General features: G+C 46.2%; 1 protein-coding gene across 1 annotated transcript; it reads left to right on the top strand.

Annotated features, from left to right (window-relative positions):
- The first annotated feature begins 1,323 nt into the window (after positions 1–1,323).
- Positions 1,324–13,621, top strand: Grp (gastrin releasing peptide). The gene is made up of 3 exons (XM_090353565.1): positions 1,324–1,598; positions 7,619–7,842; positions 13,316–13,621. The coding sequence occupies exons 1-3, from the start codon at positions 1,460–1,462 to the stop codon at positions 13,367–13,369; spliced, it is 417 nt and encodes a 138-aa protein (XP_090209691.1). The 5' UTR covers positions 1,324–1,459; the 3' UTR covers positions 13,370–13,621.
- The last annotated feature ends 6,572 nt before the right edge of the window (positions 13,622–20,193 follow it).

The raw sequence follows: 20,193 nt of genomic DNA, 5'->3' as shown, positions 1-20,193 counted from the left end.
TAAAGGGAAGAAATGTTTGCTACAAATTAATCCAAAAAGAAAATTGTTTAATGGTCCTCCGGTGACTCAGGGTCATAAAAGGCATTAGACCTGAGCGCTTTGAGATGGGTCATTCATTTGTCAACTGTTTACAGGGCACCACTGTGCTGGGAGGGGGAGGGGGCTCTGCAGGCATGTGGGAGGCAAGCACAAGTGTTCCGGCAAGCTTACCTTGTGGGACGTCATGGAGCCCATGGGCTGCCTGTCATTGTCACACTGCTTCCAGACCGAGCCTATGCAAGCCAGGCAAAGGCTGGGAACCCACAAAGGAGGGAATCCTGCTCCACCGTAAGAGCTTCCCTTTTGATTTGCACTTGGCTTACTCTCCCAAGACGGAAATATCGGATTTCCTTGGCTACTAGAAGTGATCTTAAAATTGGAGCCAAGTACATGTATAAAAATACCTCTCAAGCCCAAGAATATAGCCACGCTGTGTGCTGTGTGTGATTACCTAGGGAAACTACACATGCACTGAATCATCAGACACACCATTTTCAACTTCAGCACACCAAGAAGGACATGGCTCCACTAGACTCACCTGCTACAAGCGCAAGCACCAGACCAGCTCTGGCAGCCAACACGTGGGCAACAGCGTCCTACCAGCTTCTATTTATTGTTGCATTGCTATGGTCACATCCTTTTAGCATCCATGACATTTAGAAAGTGTGTGTGTGTGTGTGTGTGTGTGTGTGTGTGTGTGTGTTGGGGGTGGTGGTGATTGGGCTGGGTTGGTGACTGAGTCTTTAGATTTGGCAGTAGAAAGAGCCCAGAGAAGTTGAGCAACTTCAGAGTCATGCATGCAGTCCAGGGACAGTTTGAGCTGGCTGCTCTGGGAGAGGCAGCTACAGAGCTCAGGGTCCTCTGTTGTGTGGCGTGCCTGTGAAATGGGGCCGTGGGTCTCATCCAGCCAGCCTCGGGAAAGCGCTCTGTCTGGAAAGCGCGTCCTCGCTCCATCTTTCTGTGGTCTAAGTGGGCAGGGGCTTCTTGGAAACCAGGATGGGCTGAGGATGGAGGTGGTGGCACAGCAGTGGAGGGAGGGAGTTCACTGAACTGTGTTGGGGCAATGGCGTCGTTGAGGATGGAGGGGACCAGAGGAGGGGACCGTAGGTGGGGAGGAAGGGGGGACACGGACATTCAGCTTTGCACGGTTTGCGGGGAGATGGATGATTTCCCGGGCCCGGAGACGTCAGAGAGCGCTCGGGTCTGCTGTTCGAGAGCCTCCCCTTGCCCGCCCCCCAACAACCGCCTGGGCTCCCCTATAAAGTCAGGGCCCTGGGGAGGCTGCAGCAGTGGCTCGGGCGGCGGCAGAGGCAGCGGAGCTGCTCCCAGGACCGGTCCGAGGCTCCGGAGACCAGCCCTGCCCAGCCCTGCCCAGCCCTGCCCAGCCAGGTCGCGCGCTCCGAGGGCTGCCGCCGAGACCATGCGCCGCCTGGAGCTCGCGCTTGTCCTGCTGGCACTGGTGCTTTGCCAGGCGCCCCGGGGGCCGGGAGCCCCAGTGCCGGGGGGCGGAGGGACGCCGCTGGCCAAGGTGTACCCGCGCGGCAACCACTGGGCCGTGGGTAAGTGTCCTGCGTGGGGAGGGTCGTGGGTGGGTGTCCTGCGTGGGGAGGGTCGTGGGTGGGTGTCCTGCGTGGGGCGCGCGCTTGTCCTGGGAGGGATGGGCCAGCCAAGGGGTCCAGTCTCCCCATCTCTCAACCCTTCCATGACCCGGTTTTTAGGGGGACTTCTAGAGAAATCCCTCTCAGAACCCCAAACTCCATCCCACCCTTCCCCACCCTCTGCAGCCGCGGATGGGACGCCAACTCCCCCCCCACACCAGGCGCCCCAGCCGTGCCTGGCTCGGGAGCCCCAGCCGGGACGCAGCTCAGCCCTCCCCCCCCCCGCGCCCCCGCGCCTCCCGCCCCTGCTTTGTCCTCTGAAGCCCAGTCTAGACATGGGTGGGGGGCTCGGGTCCCTCCCGGAAGAACTTGAGGGCGCCAAGTGGCCCGGTGCGCCTCGGAGCCGCGGCCTGGACGCCGGTGGGCGCCGGCGGGGCCGAGCCACAGGTGTGGACGCCCGGGCGGGCGGGCGGGCGCAGCGCTCCATCCTGGGCTTCCATCCCGGCCCGAATGCAGCCTCCGTTTGGAGCAAAACCTGAGTTTTTCCTCAATTCCTCCGTTCCTTCCTTTCCTAAGCCCGCTCCTCCCTCGGGTGCGCTTGGAGCTTCGGGAATCTACTCCGTTTCTGGTCCTCTGCCCCATCTCCCTCCCGCCCCGGCTCCTAGGCCATCGCCTTGACCAGCAAGCCCTGATTCACAAGGGAGCTCAGTGAAGTGCCCTGGAAACCCCGGGAGAGGACAGACCGCCTGGAAGGATGCCTGGACGCTGGCCGGGTCTGCCTGCCCAGCAGCATCCAGAGCTTTCCTACAACTGGGAGGCGTCCTTGGCCTCCCCCTCCATATCCTCCAGCAAACTCGGGGTCCAGTATCCCCAGATCTCCCCGGTCCCCCAACTCCAAGCAACTGTAAACACCCTGGCATTTCCTGGAAAGTGGATCTGCCCTTAAGAGATTTTAAGAGAGGGGTGTGTGTGTGTGTGTGTGTGTGTGTGTGTGTGTGTGTGTGTGTGTGTGTGTGTCCTGTGAAGTAGCACTGAGGTGTTAAAGAACACAAACCTAAGATGAAAGCTTCTTTAAAAGGGCTCCTGAGAGCCTAGATCAAATGGCTGTTGTCTGGTCCAGCTGGTGGGCAGGAAGAGAAGAATAAAACTGGGGGGGGGGGTTCTTGTTTCCATTTCGATACTAATAGGGCTTACTAAGAGGTAGTCCTGGGAAAGAGGCTGGCGTGCTATTGTGTTTAGTGGAAGCCAGGTTGGTGCTGATGGTCAGGTGGCACGCACATCTGTCACATCTGTCTGCAGGCAATTTGAATATTTTTGTCTTTGTCAGTGGTATGTGGCTATTCCTAACACAAAAGAACAGAGCCTTGGCAACCCCACAAGGCATTTTACTTTATTTGTGTGTGTGTGTGTGTGTGTGTGTGTGTGTGTGCTGATACTAAGTTTAGTTTTATTTGCTCAAGGCTCATACTCTATGCCTTGAGCCACATCTCTACTTCTGGGTTTGTCTGTTTGCTTGTTTGTTTTTGACTAATTGGAAAGGAAATGGAGTCTCTCTGGTTTGTTTACTCTAGTTGGCTTTGAATCAGGAGTTTTAGATTTCCTTATCCTGAGTAGCTAAGCTTATAGATGTGAACCCCTGGTACACAACTTCCCACATGCTCTTTTCCACACTAATTATACTTCTTTTCCTTCTCCCTCTGCTGATGGTGCTGAGTTGGGGAAGAGCAAGAGAAAGAGGGAGGTGAAGGCTGGGAGCATGGCCTAGTGGTAGAGTACTTGCATAGTATGCACAAAGACCAGGGTTCAATTCCTCAGTTGTCACATATGCAGAAAAAAAGCCAGAAGTGGTCCTGTGGCTTAAGTGGTAGAGCACTAGCTTTGAGGAATGCCCAAGGACAGTGCTCAGGCCCTCAGTCCAAGCCCTAGGAGAGAGGGGGGGCAGAGGGGGAGAGGAAGAGGGAGAGGAAGAGAGAAAGAAAACAAGAGAGAGAAAAAGGGAGGTGAAGCAGAAAACCATATATTAGCCTAAAACTGCATTGTGCTTGAGAAAAGAAGTTTGCTTCGGTAGGCATACCCAGTGAGAATAAAGACTTGATAAAAATGCATGATACTAGATTTTAAATTTTACTTTCAACTGTCCCACATTACTTAGCTTGCTCAATCACAAAACAAGCGCAGTTTTGTGGCTGTTGTTATTGTGGTGGTAGTAGTCAGGATTGCATACAGGGTCTCTTAATATTTTCAGATAGATTCTCACTCCACAGCCCACATTGGTGTGACCTTTCTACCTCAGCCTCCTGAATACCGGGACTACAGTTCTGTGCCACCCCACATGGCTTCATTGTTATTAATATAAAGTGAAAGCTTCATATTTCTGTCCACAAGGAAATTGTCAGCATACGTTTATAGGCTCACTAAGTGAGTTGTCTCTTCCAGTGTTGTCATGGAAGATGAGCTAACAGCTTGAAAACATGCTAGATTTTCTATGTGACTTGATGTTCGTGGAGAGGTTTTGTTTCTGCAATGAAAATACACGTTAGTGCCCACATGGGTGCCTGTTGGCTGTGCTTCCAGGAAGTGCTCGTGGGTGTGGCTCTCACTATGGCAGATCCCAGAAGGTTGAGCTGGGATGGCTCAACCATCCTGTGAAGCCATCACAGGATGACTTCACTCTGTAGGGCTGCTTCAGGAAATGTGAAATTTCAGCAAAACTGGCTGTCAAAAGTGCCCAATGCTTTAGCTTGGGGTGTTTTCAAAGAAAATTCATATATGTTTCAAACCTGTCCCTTATGGTCTTTTAAAATGACTCACAGAACTGGTGTTTTCCTACTCTGAGCTGGGTTTGATTTTTTTGTTTCAAGTGCTGGTCTTTCGTCTTTTCTGCAGTCTCTATTATTTTGGTATGGACATGTGACAGATGATGGGGAAAGAGGTAGAAGTGGGCATGGCCGTCTATGTTGCCATGGAGACGATGCTTTGGTTGACAGTATCCAGCACAAAAGTGAACTAGGACCCAGGGAATGTGTACCTCCCCGGAATGTTCCAGATGTTATGCTTTCCTTAGTAATCAGCTTGTGGAATTAAAGTGGGGAGCTGAACATCCTGTACCCCACAGACGAGCACTGAAACTTAGGGTCTACAGGAAGGCCATCCTTCTTTGGGGCTTAAAAAGTTAAAGGAAAATCTACAGATTTCTCTGGACATGACAAAATGAAGTTGTTGCCTGTTAAAGAAAAAAAAAAACAAAATAAACAAACAACAACAACAACAAAACACCAACCAACCAAACAGAAAAAGGGTAAAAAGCCCTCTGCTTCCTTGGCATCAAGTCCGGTCTCATTTTCCACATCCTCACTAGATGGCAGGCCATTAGGGAGGGCAGAAGTGACTGGGCTCATCAGAGTTCCAGTGCTGCCTTTTAATCAGCGTGATTTCATTTCCTCTGGGTCACTAAAGCTGGCACATGAGCGCTTCCTGGGCGTTTGTACGGCATGAGTGTGTGAGCTGCATGAGAGGGTACGTCATGGAAAGCCAGATACTAGGTTAACTCAACAGGTAAATGATGACCCAAGCGTTCAGGATTTCAGTGTTGGATCTTGGGACAGTGTTCTTGGTAGGGTTTTTTAGAAGAGGACCTGTCACAAGTGACTTGGCAAATGCTCACACTTGAAATCGTTCTAATATTCACAGAATTTATTTCTCTGAGTCACATACTGAGTCACGATTGCTGTAGGGTCCCTATTGCTTTATGTCACAGCCGGAAGTCTTTTTGTGCCGATCTTATCCTTATTTGTGAATCCCAGGACAATGCCTGGTGCTTTACATTTTTTAGGGGGCTAAGACACACTTCAAAACAATGTAAAATAACAAGAAGCCTCTGGACTCTGAGCCGATTTGAATCCTAGAACTTGAATCCTAGAACCTGTGTGGCTGCTGGCAAGTTCATTTTTATGAACCTACTATGTGGTGGCCCAGATGAGATCATGCATATTTAAACTGTAAACACGACAGCAACATTGCCAAGGTGGGCATCTCTGGAACAGAGCTGCCCAGGCGGGATGGAGGGGGGGTCTCCTTCACTGTTAAGTGACAGGAGATCTCTCCAAGATTATTCTCATCTTGTTTGCCTTCCGTCTGTCTAATGTTAGCCAACGTGGACATCAATCATTTCAAAGACCTTCTTCCCCTGTATGCTTTAAATAAAAAACATCAACGTTGAGATGAGAAATCCTAAAGAGCTCATCCAGGTTTTAGAGAGATGGGAAAGATGAACTTACAAAAGTGAGGAAATGGGCCAGGAGTTTGGCCTAGTGGTAGTGTGCTTGCCTAACATGCAGGAAGACCCGGGTTCGATTCCTTGGTACCACATACATAGAATAAAGCCAGAAGTGGTGCTGAGGCTCAAGTGGTAGAGCTCTAGCCTTGACAAAAGTCCAAGGACAGTGATTAGGCGCTGAGCTCAAGCCCAGGACTGGAAAAAAAAAAAGTGAGGAAATGTAAGTCTATTTATGCAATAGACCAGGGTGTTGAGAGGAATGATGGTTCACAGCCTGTAATCCCAGCTACTTGGGAAGTGTAGACAGGATGATCTTGACTTGAGAGCTGCCCTGCAAACACGGAGGCATGTTGTTGCACAGCTATTATCCCAGATACTCTAGATGCAGAAGTAGAAATATCTTGTTCCAGGGGCAGCAAAAAACCCAAAATACAAAGATCCCATATGTAAAACAATAAAAGCAAAAAGACTAGAGGGTGGGGCACATGGAACAAGTGGTCGACTGCTTGCCAAGGAAGCAACCAGCCCAGAGTTCAGTACTAGAAACAAAACAACAAAACAAACAAAGGACCAAAGATCTTGTATAGCATTTCTAACCCTGTTATTTTCACTTGCACGCTTAAATTCTTTGGCCTTACAAATTGCAGGTTTTATTTATTTATGCAACAGTCACAGAGAGACTTCCTCTGAACATTTCAAACATCCAAGAGAAAAAATCTACATGTAGCTGTCTGACAAGTTTTCAGCTTTTTTTTTTCCATTTCTCTCTTAACAAACCATAACTTGTAGGTAAAATTTCTTAGATTTGATCTCAGCTAAGATTTTGAAAGTCTAAATGAAAAATTTCTTGGGTGCAATTGTCTGTGCAAATAGGACAGAGTGACTTTTTTTTTCCACTCTCACAAAGAAATACCTCAAGACTTTTATTTTCAGTGACAATTCAAAATTGGCTGAGAAAAATGTTTGAATTCCATCTTCCAGTTGGAAATTGAGTTTGGTGCATGCACAATTGAGGATAGAATTTTAGATTTGAAACGTTTCTTGAGGGGTCATTTGGTCTACCATCTTTATTTCTAATTGAGAGAATCAAAATCCAAGGATGCTATACAAATTGGCAGAGGTCATTCACCTAGTCAGTAGAGCTTTGAAAGCCAAACCCAGGGCTCCAGGGTCACAGTTCTGAATTCTTTCCTGTTCATTGCACAAAAAGTAAAGTCCATGTGGCATATATAAATCACTCTCAGCAAAAAACTACTATTACAAAAAAAATTTTTTTACCTAGGTGCCAGTGGCTCACGTCTGTAATCCCAGCTATTCAGGAGGCTGACTACTGAGGATCATGGTTCAAAGCCAGCCCAGGCACAAAACTCCCTAAGACTCTTATTTCCAACCAGAACACCAGAAGTGCACAGTGGCTCAAGTGGTAGAACCCTAGCCATGAGCTGAAGAGTTCAGGGACAATACCTAGGCCCAGAGCTCAAACCCCATAGCCCACAAAAAAGGGTGGGGGGGGGAGGATAAGCAGATCTCAACCTTCTGAGTAGCTAGGATTATCAGCATGAGACACCAGTATCTGGCTAAAATGCTATTTATTCTGCATATAAGAGGAAGCCACACAAGTGAAATTGTTGTCCTTTGCAACGCCTTAGCTATTTAAATCTCCTGGGTTAAATTTGTGCATTCTGGTTTGCTTTTGTTTTTCCAGGGCATTTGATGGGGAAAAAGAGCACAGGGGAGTCCCCAGATATTCTGGAGGGAGATAGCCTGAAGCAGCAACTGCAGAAATATATTCAATGGGAAGAAGCCACAAGGAATTTGCTGGGTCTTTTGGAAGCAAAAAGGAACAGAAGCCATCACCCACCTCGGCTCCAGGCTCTGGACAACCTTCAACCTACTTGGGATGTAGACGATGGAAGTGATGTTAAAGATGTAGGTTCCAGGGGCCGGGAGTGTGGCCTAGTGGTTAAAGTGCTTGCCTAGCATGCATCAAGGCCTGGGTTCGATTCCTCCATACCACATACATAGAAAAAGCCAGAGTGGTGCTGTGGCTCAAGTGGTAGAGCGCTAGCCTTGAGAAAGCCCAAGGACAGTGCTCAGGCCCTGAGTTCAAGGCCCAGGACTGGCAAAAAAAAATTTTTAAGATGTAGGTTCCAGACAAAGATAAAAAAATATATAGTTGCAAAATGGGAAAGTAGAAGTAGGGGAAATTCATCAGGGAGCCTAAAACTGCTTATGATGTAATTATAGTCACTCTGTTAGGCAACACCAACATATGTTAAGCTAACTAGTAGACAATTGCGATGCCGTCTTTTCTTTTTAAAAATACAATAGATTATATTTAGCACACCAAAAGTGTGTTCATTACAAATTTTGATTTAGCAATGTGATTAGTAGCTGTATTTATTGAAAGCATTCATACTCCTTCCAGGCTGGTTGGTATTGTTTTGAGACAGGGTCTGCCCATATAGCCCAGGGTAACCTTGAACTCCAGATCCTCTAGCCTCAGCCTCCTGGATGTTCAGATTACTAATACGTATCACCACACTCTGCTTTCCACCAGAGTAGGTTGCTAGTGAGAACATAAGCTGTATTTGCACAAACCCTTCTGGGCCTACGGATGTGTTTATTTTAGATAAGCATGGCTGGAAGGAAGAGCCTCTTCTCTTTTTTACAGAAGAGTCTGTTTGTCTGTTTATATACAAAGTAGTATTTCTTTCCATTTGTTCTAAGATCATCTAGTTCAGGTTTCATTGTAGTTTCGTTCAAAACTCAGGGAGTATGTCTGAAGTCAGCTGATTTGTCCTGAACGTGATTTATTGATGACAGGAAAAGAATAATCCCAAACTGGCCATGTTTAAGTATAATTATTGAATACATTTTATAGGAAGAAAGTAAGGCAAATAAAAAAATGAGGTGATTAACACTTTGGAGAAGATTTGAAAAGGCCACGTTTAGATCATGCCTATATTCTCAGCTACTTGGGAGGTGGAGACCAGGAAGCTGGAGGTTCAAAACCAGCCAGGACAAAAAGTTAGTGAGATCCCTATCTCATTCACAATCTGGACACAGTGGTTCGTGCCTATAATTTTAGCTATGTTGGAGGCATAAACAGAATCTCTATTTGAGAATGGCAAGAATGTGAGTTTCTACCGGAAAAATAAAACTCTACTGGAAAAATAAAGGACTAGAGGTGTAGTTCAAGGGGTAGGGTAAGCTCTTGAACTCGGGGCCCTGAGTTCAAGCCCCAGTAACAACAAAAAGGAAACAAAACAAAGAAAAAGAAGTTTCCCCAAAATGTACAAGAGCAGATATGAATAAATAATTGCAGCTCCAGGCATTTTGTGTGCTTCCTGGCCACCATGAGATGGGGTACTCCATCCGGCCACCCTCATGAAGGGACTGAAATCCCAAACTGTGATCTGAAACACAGCTTCCTTCTCTCGAAACATAGCGACGACAGTAGTAATCATGGCTCGTTTTACTATAATCCAAATGCTGGCCTAAGCAGTTTATGTTCTTCTGCTCAAGCAATGTTACTCTCTCCTCTTTATTTTTTTTAACTTGTTCTTTTTCTTTGAGTGCTGAGAATGGAGTCCAGGGACTCTCCCACATTCCATGCACGCTCTGACACTGAGCTACAGCCCCAACCCCTCTGCTTCAGCGCTGAGGAGATGGAGAAAGGACCACGTAGCATTCACTGGTGGCCCCACAGCATCTCTTGCAGGGAAGGGCCCTTCTTGGTCTCAGACACATAGGAGGCAGCGGTGGCAGCATTAGGCTACCTGGTGACAAATAGCACTGCTGTGCGCTCAAGAAGCATGGCACTGTACTTCCCTCATTCACAGTGCTTAGCTCGTTGATGGGTGGCCCCTATGCAGAGACTCAGGCTGGCTGTGCTGAGCCTCTGTCAGCCTCTCTGGGGGGTGAGGTTTCACGCTTCACTCTTCTCCATCCAGAGGGGACTTTTTGAGTTGCTAAATGCAAGCACAAAGCTTAGTTGCCACACTAAGCATGTAGAAACCTTTAGTGGCTCTGATTCAGGAAGAAAAACCAAAATGAAGTCAGTTGGTAGAGACATACAGACCTACTTTGTCCACAGCCCTAAGGGAATCTCCTGTCACATTTGTGTCATAAGCTTCAAGAGACCCACCACCTCCTTTGTGACCATGTGTGGACACACAATCTGGAAACTCTGTAAAGTAAACCTGGGCTTGGCCTCTCAGCCCCACCTAGTCGGGCTTTTCTTGGTCAAGTGATTTTCTGGAATTTTAAAAAATGGGGTTACAATTACATTCATGTGGTAGTGAGTACATTACTTCTTGCACATTGTTTCCCCTTCCCATGATTTTCTCTCATTTTCCTTCTTCCAGTCCCCTCCCAAATCTTCTGGAATTCTTAGTCTTTTTTTTTTGCCAGTCCTGGGCTTGAATTGAGGGCCTGAGCACTGTCCTTGGACTTTCTCAAGGCTAGAGCTCTATCACTTGAGCCTCAGCACCACTTCCGGCTTTTTTTCTATATGTGGTACCGAGGAATCGAACCCGGGTCTTCATGCATGCTAGGCAAGCACTTTAACCACTAGGCCAAACTCCTGGCCCTCTTCTGGAATTCTTATGACAATGAGAATGTCTTGCTCATTTGTTAGAAGGATTTAAAAAAAATCCACAAACATTGAAAATGGATTTGGCCACATAGCTCATTAAATGTCACCATCTAATACATGCATAATTAATGTTCTTAATCTTTTGTTTTAAAGTACTGGGGTTTGCTACTCTACTACTCTTTTTTTTCTAGCTTTCTGCTTTTTATGCACTGTTTTCCCCTTTGTTTCCTGCCTTCCTTCCTTCTTTTCTTCCTTCCTCCCTTCCTTTCTTCCTTCCTCCCTTCCTTTCTTTTTGGTAGTTCTGGGGATTGAATTCAGAATACCTTGCAAGGCAGGCATTCTGCCATTTGAGCCTTACCTCCAGCCCCTTTTTGCCTTGGTCATTTTCAAGTAAGGTCTCAATTTATGTCTAGGCCAATTCGGTGGCTACTGTGCTTCTCTGTGTCACTGGGGGTGACAGCTGAACATCGCTGGCCCACACATTGTGCTTCTCCTTTGGCTGAGTTAATAGGCTCCCACCACCATTCCTAGCCATTGACTAAGACAGAGTCTTATGAACTTTACTGGGATGGCCTCAAGCCACAATCCCTGATTTCTGATCCCAAGTAGCTATGATTACACACTTGAACCATCATGGCCGGCTTGTGCTGTTTTTCTTTTTACAAGCTTAGAAAACCCATCTCATTTCATTCCACCTCAAGCTGAATAATTAGCTGTTATAGACACTGATCATATTCTCTTGGGTATATTTCCCAGTAATGCAGAAGACAAATTGAATAGGCTTTGCAAAAACCAGAACAGTGTATTACCCCTTGGGCTTCAGAGATTCCTCCTCAATGAAAGTAAGCCATTATGAAAATTGAAAACATCTTATAATTACCTTATTCAAAAAGCAGGAGTACCATGAAAACAGGTCTGTTAGAAATCCATATATCTCCCAGTGTTTGAGAGAAATTTAATCACATAGCTAAGCATTGCCAGAATTAGCTGCAGGAGCTTTCAGAGACTGAAGGACTTCATTTACAATGAAAAAAAAAATATCCTCGCATGTCCTCCTCTCCTACTGAAATACTGACACTCCATGTCTCATTGCCAACTCTCCTGGAGTTGTAGTTAGAAACCCTGAGCATTTCTTATGCTTTGATGGCAATAATATTTACTTAATTCACAAAGACATGTAGAAATATATCCTGAATCTAGATTCCTATATCATAGCAACCTAGGTCTAGAACTTTACTAGCAAGAATAGCTAATCAAAGCCAGTGACTGTCTAGGCTAGGATTGTAAATATACACTACTGTACCTGGCTCTTATCCTCACTCTCAATGACTTTTTCTCCTCCTCCTCCTCCTCCTCCTCCTCCTCCTCCTCCTCCTCCTCCTCCTCCTCCTCCCCTTCCTCCTTCTCCTTCCTCTCCTCCTCATTATCTTCTTTTTCTTCTTCCTCTTGCTCCTATAGCTCCTCCTGCTCCTCATTCTGGTAGGACTGAGGTTTTGAACTTAAAAGCCTCATGCTCACCAGAAAAGTGCTCAAACTCTTGATGCACACCCCTTCCCTCTTCCTTACTTAAGGGACCCGCTCATCGCCCTGTCAAGTCAATATGAGGCATGGGAAGGTTTTGTTTCTTGATATTTTATAAAATGCTCTCAAGTAACCTCCGTATAGAGAGAAGCGATGCATAACCCCTGCCGTGTCCCTGTGGAAGAAGAGACTCCTCCCATCTTCAATGTGGCTCCTCCCCACCCCCAATCACTCCTGTCCCAGGATCCTGGCCTTCTCACATTTACACAGCTCCTTCTTTTGCCTTTAGAGTTACTTCCTGTCCCTTGAGCCAAACCTCAACATTTTCAGTCAATGGATGATTTCTGTAACTCTTTTTTTTGTCCCATGGCTTGTTCAGCAGAGCCACAGGAGAGCAAAGCTAATTGGCAAAGGTGGGAATAGAGCCAGGCTTTGGGCTCATTAGCACTTTGCTCAAAAGAGTTCAGCTGCAGCCCAGGTAACCAACCACATGTCCCGGAGTAGCAGAGGCTCCTTTATTAGAACCAAAATGACCAGTCTGGAAGTTGGGGAATCCAAATTACCAGAGAATCTTGGGAAGAGTAATAAACTCTGGGCTATGGGAGGGTAATAAGTTCTACTTTCTCATCTGGCTGTAGAAAGGTTGGCGTATGGAAATAAAGAAGTCATTTTAAATTAGAGCTCTTCTTCCTTCAGTTTCAGTAAAACCAGGAGAAGTCACAGCAAGCAAATCACAATGCATTTCAAATTCTGGCAGAGACCGAAGTTAATTCCTCTTCCTGAGTTGCCTACAGTACTACCATTTCTAAGCTAGGTTTACTGTGGGTAATTCAGGAACCAAATTTAACTTTGTATGATGAGAAATTTGCCTAAGTAATCCCAGAAAGAATTAAATTCTACATTTCCCTCGCATATCCAATCTGTTCACTGCTATGCTAATTAAAATTCTGGGAATTAACTGCCAACCTTGGTTCATAGATTCTTGAGTAATCAGATCACTGGACATGTTTAACAGACACTACAGAAAGATCCAAAAGATGTAGTAGCTTTAAGGTGTGTGTGTGTGTGTGTGTGTGTGTGTGTGTGTGTGTGTGTGTGTGTGTGTACTTTCTCCTTGGGGTACTGTGATTATTAGACACCCATGCTGAGAAAACCTGGGTGAATCCAAAAATTCATCTTTCTAATAAGCTTCCCGATGAGGCTGACATTTTGTTGGGAGTAGATTGATGGCTTCAGCATTGTTCCTATGTGCACTTAACTTTTAACACATTTTTTTTTAAGTTGGCAGACTCTCTGCTCCAGGCTCTCAAGGGGGAAGAAAGGCCATCCAGCTGAAAGAAGAAAAATAAAATGGTTAAGAGACTACATTCTTCAAGCATCAATTCTATCCGGTCATCTACAAAATGTCCTTTGTGCAAAATACTTAGCTGTTCTTGTGTGTTTTTTTCCCTTGCCTAGACTCATCATTTTCAAGCAGCAGCTTCTGGTTTGAACTTTGTTTGCTGTGAATCACCATTCCAGAGAGTTTTCCAATGAATGCTTTTGCCATCTTAGGCTATTTGTTGGTTAGATTCAGGGCTCTGATGTGTTATCTTTCAAAATAAAAGCTTAATCACATTGTCCAAAAGACAGATTTTGCTCTTAATTTAAGTCTACCTGAGTGGGCAGTATGGCAGAGATCAACAAAGGGCTCGTTGATTAAGGCAGAACTCCTCTCTGAAGGCCACGTACTGAGTCCTTCTTTGCTGAACCTCAAGCTCTTTCTACTGTCATCTGATGGGCTTGGCTGGAGGTAGATAGAAGCTCTCTATGTCACTTCAACCCTTACCATGACCGGGTATGCTGCCGATGCTGTGATCTGGCAAAAAGAATTACCAGCTCCTTGACTAGCTGGGGATTGCAGCCAGTGACTTGCCCACCCCCACATAGGAGATGAGGTTTGACTTCAGATGTCTGCATCACCCTTCATAGTCAGCAGATATAGCCATCAGCATTTTTTTTTCTTTTTTCTTTTCAAAATGTCTTTGCCCATCTTGAAAGGAAAGTTGTCCCTCATGCCAGATATAACAGAAAAGACGAATTCAAGAAATTTCCTTCCAATTTTAAAACAATGAGGCCTGGCGGTTTGCTAACACATACCAGCTCCATTTTTATCCTGACATTTGTACATGAACAGATTCTGATGCTATCTCTCCATATGTTTAGACTGTCTTCATTTAGGAAAATCACATACGAAACCTTACAGAGATTTATCTCACCCTTGCTTTGATTGTCAGGGCACAAAAGAGGTGAATGTTTTCTATGTTTTGTGCAAGCCATGTTGGTTTTTAACTTACACCAAGAGAGACCAGTGGAATGTGCAAAACATATTTTCAGTGTCCTTCCAAGTTTCTTTTTAACGCCCCTGTCTTCTGTTTGAGGGCCATTTGAGTTTTCTCTCAAGAACATCAGCATGAGCTCCATAGCAAAAGCTGATAGGGGAGGGTACACTTCCTGCAAAGGATCTGCCCTCCAACAGGAGGATGAAAATCACCCTTCCCCCAGTCCCATGCAAGCTTTCTCTAATGGAGACACTTCAGGCAGGCTGCAAGACATTCCTAGACATGGGACAAAGCAGCTAAGATAATGCACTCAATCATGCATTTCAGTGCAGATCACATCTCTATGAGTTTTGGCTGGAAGTTCAGGACTGCATCCCTGAACTTGTTTGCACCTGCACATGCCCACTGAGTCTGGTGATATTTGGCTGCACATAACAGCACGGACCTTGGATAACAAATAGAAAAGGGAGTGGCTATTAGGTGGGAAATACCAGAAAAATAGGCCCATGTCTCATCTTACAGGTTCAATACCTGTAGCATATGTCCTTCTTTCCTTCTTCCTTCCCTGCTTCCTTCCCAGATACAGCCAGTTTTGTGGTATTGGAGAGTCAACCCAAGGCCTAGTGCTTACTAGGCAAATGCTGTACCACTTGACCCCAGCCACTCGCACCCACGTGCTTTCGATTGGGAAGACCAGGCTAGAAGAGTCCACGAGTCCATGCTTGCCCCTTCGGCTCGCCCACCCCACCGCCTTTCCAGGGACAGGTGTATTGAAAGTATTTTCAACTGGGAGCTCACTCCCAAATGAGTCTCTTGAAAGACTGTCTGATTGGTGAAACCTAGATCATGTGACCATGTTTAGTTGCAAAGGCAGCTAGGAAATGTAGTTTTAGGATTCTACTTTGGGACCATAGGACTCAAGTGCTAGGAACCTATGGAAAAGGAGAGGAGGATGCAATAGTTATAGGCAACCACACACTCACTGATGCCCCCCCACCCCCTTTTGTCTAAAAGATAAGTTTTCATTTGATTTCTGCATAGTCTTTCACTGGAATCCAGTTAGAACCCAGCCTGGAGCTCTGAAAGAGCCCATGCTGGGGCACAGGCCAGGGGAGTATCCAGCAAGAATTGGAGATTGCTTCTAAGGAACATCTTTGCAGCAAACGTCTTTGCAGTAAAGCGGGACAGGCAAGAGGAAGGATCTGAAAGGAAAGAAGACAATAATAGCCTTCAAATTTAGTCCTTTAAAAACAGTGTTTTTTTCCCCTAAGTGTTGCCAAGTGGATTGGTCTGGGTAATTTAGCAATCTTTGCTTATGATCAGTGGTTCATAACACACTAAACAGACATTTCAAGCAGTGTGGTACAATTTCTAGCCTCAAAAAGCCCACCTTTCAGTGCCCATTGTGGGTGTTTGAGCAACCCAGCTCGGATGCATCGGCAGCAATCGAAGAGGAATGTGAAAATTGTTTTATTCACTTCCTGGCCCCGGGTTGCTTCACTCAGACAATATGAAGTGAGTCTTCCAGGGAGACCCACAGCAGCAGACTTCTTGTCATTCGTACTTTATGTCTCCAATTCACCCACTTAAATGAGACCCAGATAAAGCGTGGAAGCTTCTACTTGCTCCCTGCCTCTTCTTCCACTCTGTGCGGCCCACACAGTCACAGGACATGTGGCCTGGTTGTTACAGGCAGGCTGCCGCCAGGGGTACTCCAAAAACTACCAAACAATAGAAAGATGTGTCTGAGTCCAAAGGAAACCACCACACATTCTCAAAGAACAGATCAGAGGGGCGGGGAGTTTGGCCTAGTGGTAGAGTGCTTGCCTAGCATGCACGAAGACCCGGGTTCAATTCCTCAGTACTACATATATACAAAAAAGCTGGGAGTGGTGCTGAGGCTCAAGTGGTAGAGCTCTAGCCTTGAAAAAGTCCGAGGACAGCGCTCAGGCCCTGAGCTCAAGCCCAGGACTGGCCAAAAAAAAAAAGCACTTACAGCCATGCCAGTCTCCATGTCAGAGCCACACACTGCCCCACCACGGCCATCTGCCAAGTGATACTCAAATATTTAAGGAACTTGGTTATATGATTTTTTTCTAATGTTTTTAAAAGGCCACTTTTGACTCCTAATATAGTTAATGGTAAGAGGTTTTATATCCATTTAACATGCAAAACTATACATTCACTTTAAAATATTAAAAAAGCATTTGCTTTTATCTACTGTTTCCAAATAAGGGACCCCACCCTCAGTTTTATACTCATAATTGACAGACCAGGACTCTTCTTCCTCAATATGTGGCAGTTTGTCTATTGGTTGCATCTGTAGTGATTATTGATTATATTTAAATGCAAGGGACCAAACTGAACGAACTAAACATCTATGGCTTAAAGAGGATAGAGGTTTAGTTGAATTTTCTCTCATGTGATAAGATGTCTCAAGGTTAATGATAGAGGCCAGTGAAGTGCTTCAAACATTCAACTCAAAATCTTGGTGATTTTCTTAGATTTTCTTTTATGATCAATCACATCGTGGCAACTGTGGACCAGCTTTCCCACCAAAGCTTCATTAAGGAAAGGGAAAGGAAAAAAAGGTACTATCAAAGCAAAGCTTTCTCAGAAATCCTTCACCTTTTTATATGGGTCAGAGCTATGTCATGTGACTACTTCTTAGCTGTCAGACTGAGAAATGTTCATTTTAGGCAGGAACACTCCTACATCCCCTACAAAAAGCCCACAAACAATCAGGCATGTTTCTCTTAATATGCAAATGGAAGCAGGTGTGGTGGAGTATTACAGCTGTAATCCCGGCCACATAGGTGGTTGGACAGGGGGTGACAGTCCAAGGTAGGCCCAGGCAGAAGCCTGAGGATCTAACTGAAAAGTAACTAAAGCAAAGAGAACTGGAAAAGTAGCTCAAGTACAGCCGAGCACCAGGCCCTTAGTTCAAATCACAGTACCAACAGAAAAAGGAAAAGGAGGGTGGGGTAGGGAGGGAGGAAGGGAGAGAGGGAGGGAGGGAGGGAGGGAGGGAGAGAGGGGGAGGGAAAGAGGGAGGAAGAGAGAGAGGGAGGGAGGAGGAAAGAGAGAGAGAGAAAGAGAGAGAGAGAAAGAGGGAGGGAGGGAGAGAGGGAGAAAGGGAGGGAGGGAGGGAGGGAGGGAGGGGGAGGGAAAGAGGGAGGAAGAGAGGGAGGGAGGGAGGAGGAAAGAGAGAGAGAGAAAGAGAGAGAGAGAAAGAGGGAGGGAGGGAGAGAGGGAGAAAGGGAGGGAGGGAGGGAGGGAGGGAGGGGGAGGGAAAGAGGGAGGAAGAGAGGGAGGGAGGGAGGAGGAAAGAGAGAGAGAGAAAGAGAGAGAGAAAAAGAGGGAGGGAGGGAGAGAGGGAGAAAGGGAGGGAGGGAGGGAGGGAGGGAGGGAGGGAGGGAGGGGGAGGGAAAGAGGGAGGAAGAGAGGGAGGGAGGGAGGAGGAAAGAGAGAGAGAGAGAAAGAGAGAGAGAAAGAGGGAGGGAGGGAGGGAGAGAGAGAGAGAGAGAGAGAGAGAGAGAGAGAGAGAGAGAGAGAGAGAGAGAGAGAGAGAGAAGGATGGACGTCTAGCCATGATGAGTTTGGATCCTGGGAGAGGACCAGGCTCTGGAATTCATGGTCTCCTCCTCTGGCAGAAATAAAAACCTTCTGAGCAACAGGGGTCCACAGCTTTACCACCGTTACCACCCCCCTGACCCAATCTAAATTCTAGGGCCAGAGGCTCATGGTTTCTGGTGAGCTTTCTTCACTGCCTTGCGAAGCCATCTCTGAAAACTCATGCTTCCTACCACGTGCTACAGTTTAGATGTCACCTTAAATTTCCAAAGTTAAATCCTCAGTGCGCTCTTTCTAGGTATCTGTTTAATTGACGATGAACGAATGACCCACGTGACTCTAGATGGAAGGAGATGACTTCTGTAGACCCTCAGGAATGAACACCCTAGCAATATTCCTGTGCTGTGGAAAAAAGAAAACTCACCATTCAAACTGGCATCAGAGAGGAAAAGACTTAGACTCCAGAGGAAGAGGGAGCTTCCCTTCAGGGATGTTTTGGTTCCAGTTAAATCCGTGCCTTGAATATAACTTCAGAATGAGTGTCTTTCTGGCTTCCCACTCTGCCAGCAGCCTTTCAGACTTGTCTTTAAGTAGACTGCTCTCATAGTCACAAGATAGCTGCTCAGTTCTGGGTGTCACGTCAGGCATCGCATTCAAAGGAAGAAAGAGAATCTCTTTTAGGCTTTCCTTCCTTACTTAGGAAAAATTATTGCCAAAAGGTCTCTAAATTCCTCACATCCAGTGACCAGCTTAGTTACATGTTTTCCTAAATTCATCACTAATGAAAGGAGACCAAATAACTGAGATCAGCCTCTTCCAATATATACTGAATCAAAGTGAAAGACTAGGGACCTAAACAGAATTGTGACTCCCAGCAAGAAAGAGGGTACACGGACCATAAACAACACCTTCAACTACTACTTCTTCTTTCTTTTTCTTCTCTTCTTCTACTCCTTCTTTTTATTTTTATTTGTGTGTGTGTGTGTGTGTGACTTCACACAGCCTAGGTCCTATCAAAACAGCAACCATCAGAACTTAATATTCACACTGAACAGTGTGAATATTCTGAGCTGTACTCCACTCTTAGGCTAATGCTAAGTCCTGTTTGGATAGTTTTAAGACCCAGAGAATTTCAGAGAATGCAGCAGCCCATTTCCCTGGGCCTGCCCCCCTGGCCCCTCATTCCTCCCTTCTCTTTGTGAGACAAATGGCTGTGCTAACTGCAAGAACAAAAATCACTGTTCTAAATCTATGGCTGGGATCAACAGAAATGAAAGAGAACAGAGAGCTCGAGCTGCTCAGCTCCTCCTGGCAGCTCTCCAAAATGCCTCAGTTCCACACAGGCTAAATAGACAAGTGGGGAGCTGAGTTCGAATTTTAAAAACCACAACAAAGAACAAAGCAAGAAATGGGGGGCATGGGAATTACAGATTGCTGACAGCCACTTTGCCTCTGTTTCCATGGACCATCTGCAGGCACAGCTTAAGAGAAAGGCCCCTGCTTAGGCGAGGACACCAGAAAACATGTAGGCAGAAAAGGATGAATGGAAATCAAAATGATGGAATCTTAAGCCTCTCAAAAAAAAAAAAGATGAAAGGAAAATCTTGAGTGGGCAGACAGAGCCTAAAAGCATGACCCCGTGCTAGCTCTTCCTTCTCCTCCCCCACACTGCCTGGTAAGTCACCCACATGACACAGCAGTGGAGTAGTGCAGCTGCATGGAGACCTGCCACACCTGTCATCCTAGCTACTCAGGAGGCTGAGATCTGAAGATCGTGGTTCAAAGCCAGCCCAGACAGAAGAAAAGTCCCCATGAGACTCATCTCCAGTGAAAATTGGAAGTGGTGCTATGGGTCCAAGTAACAGAGCTTAAGACTTGAGCCAAAGAGCCCAGGGACAGCACCCAGCCCCTGAAGTCAACCCTGTGACTGACAATAATAATCATGATGATAATGATAATAATAATAATAACAAAAACATTCAAATAACAGATCAGCACCTGTATCCCTCTGCCCAGAGCAAGACTGGCACATCAGATAACACCTGTGGATTCCATGCTAGCCAGCTAGACTCAAAGCAAAGGCTGAGTGTACTGCCCCATGATAGGAAGCCAGAGGAGCTGATGACAAAGAAAAGATCCAGAAGCGTAGCTCTGGAAGGTGAGACTGGACAGAGCAGCGGTGTGACTCCCCCATCACAGAAGCTACCCAGCAGCAAACACTGCCTAGCTTGTCTCTAACCCATTTCATTCCCAGAATGCAGCTCA

Source organism: Megascapheus bottae, chromosome 19 (genome assembly GCF_031878675.1).
Source record: "Megascapheus bottae isolate mThoBot1 chromosome 19, mThoBot2.hap1, whole genome shotgun sequence".
Taxonomy (NCBI): domain Eukaryota; kingdom Metazoa; phylum Chordata; class Mammalia; order Rodentia; family Geomyidae; genus Megascapheus; species Megascapheus bottae.
The sequence above is the reverse complement of the archived record's forward strand: the minus strand, read 5'-3'. Positions and strand labels throughout refer to the sequence as shown.

Coding starts and splice junctions, on each gene's coding strand:
- Grp (XM_090353565.1), top strand. CDS start 1,460: ATGCGCCGCCTGGAGCTCGCGCTTGTCCTGCTGGCACTGGTGCTTTGC. Junction 1,599..7,618: donor CGGCAACCACTGGGCCGTGG/GTAAGTGTCCTG, acceptor TTGTTTTTCCAG/GGCATTTGATGGGGAAAAAG. Junction 7,843..13,315: donor ATGGAAGTGATGTTAAAGAT/GTAGGTTCCAGG, acceptor TTTTTTTTTAAG/TTGGCAGACTCTCTGCTCCA.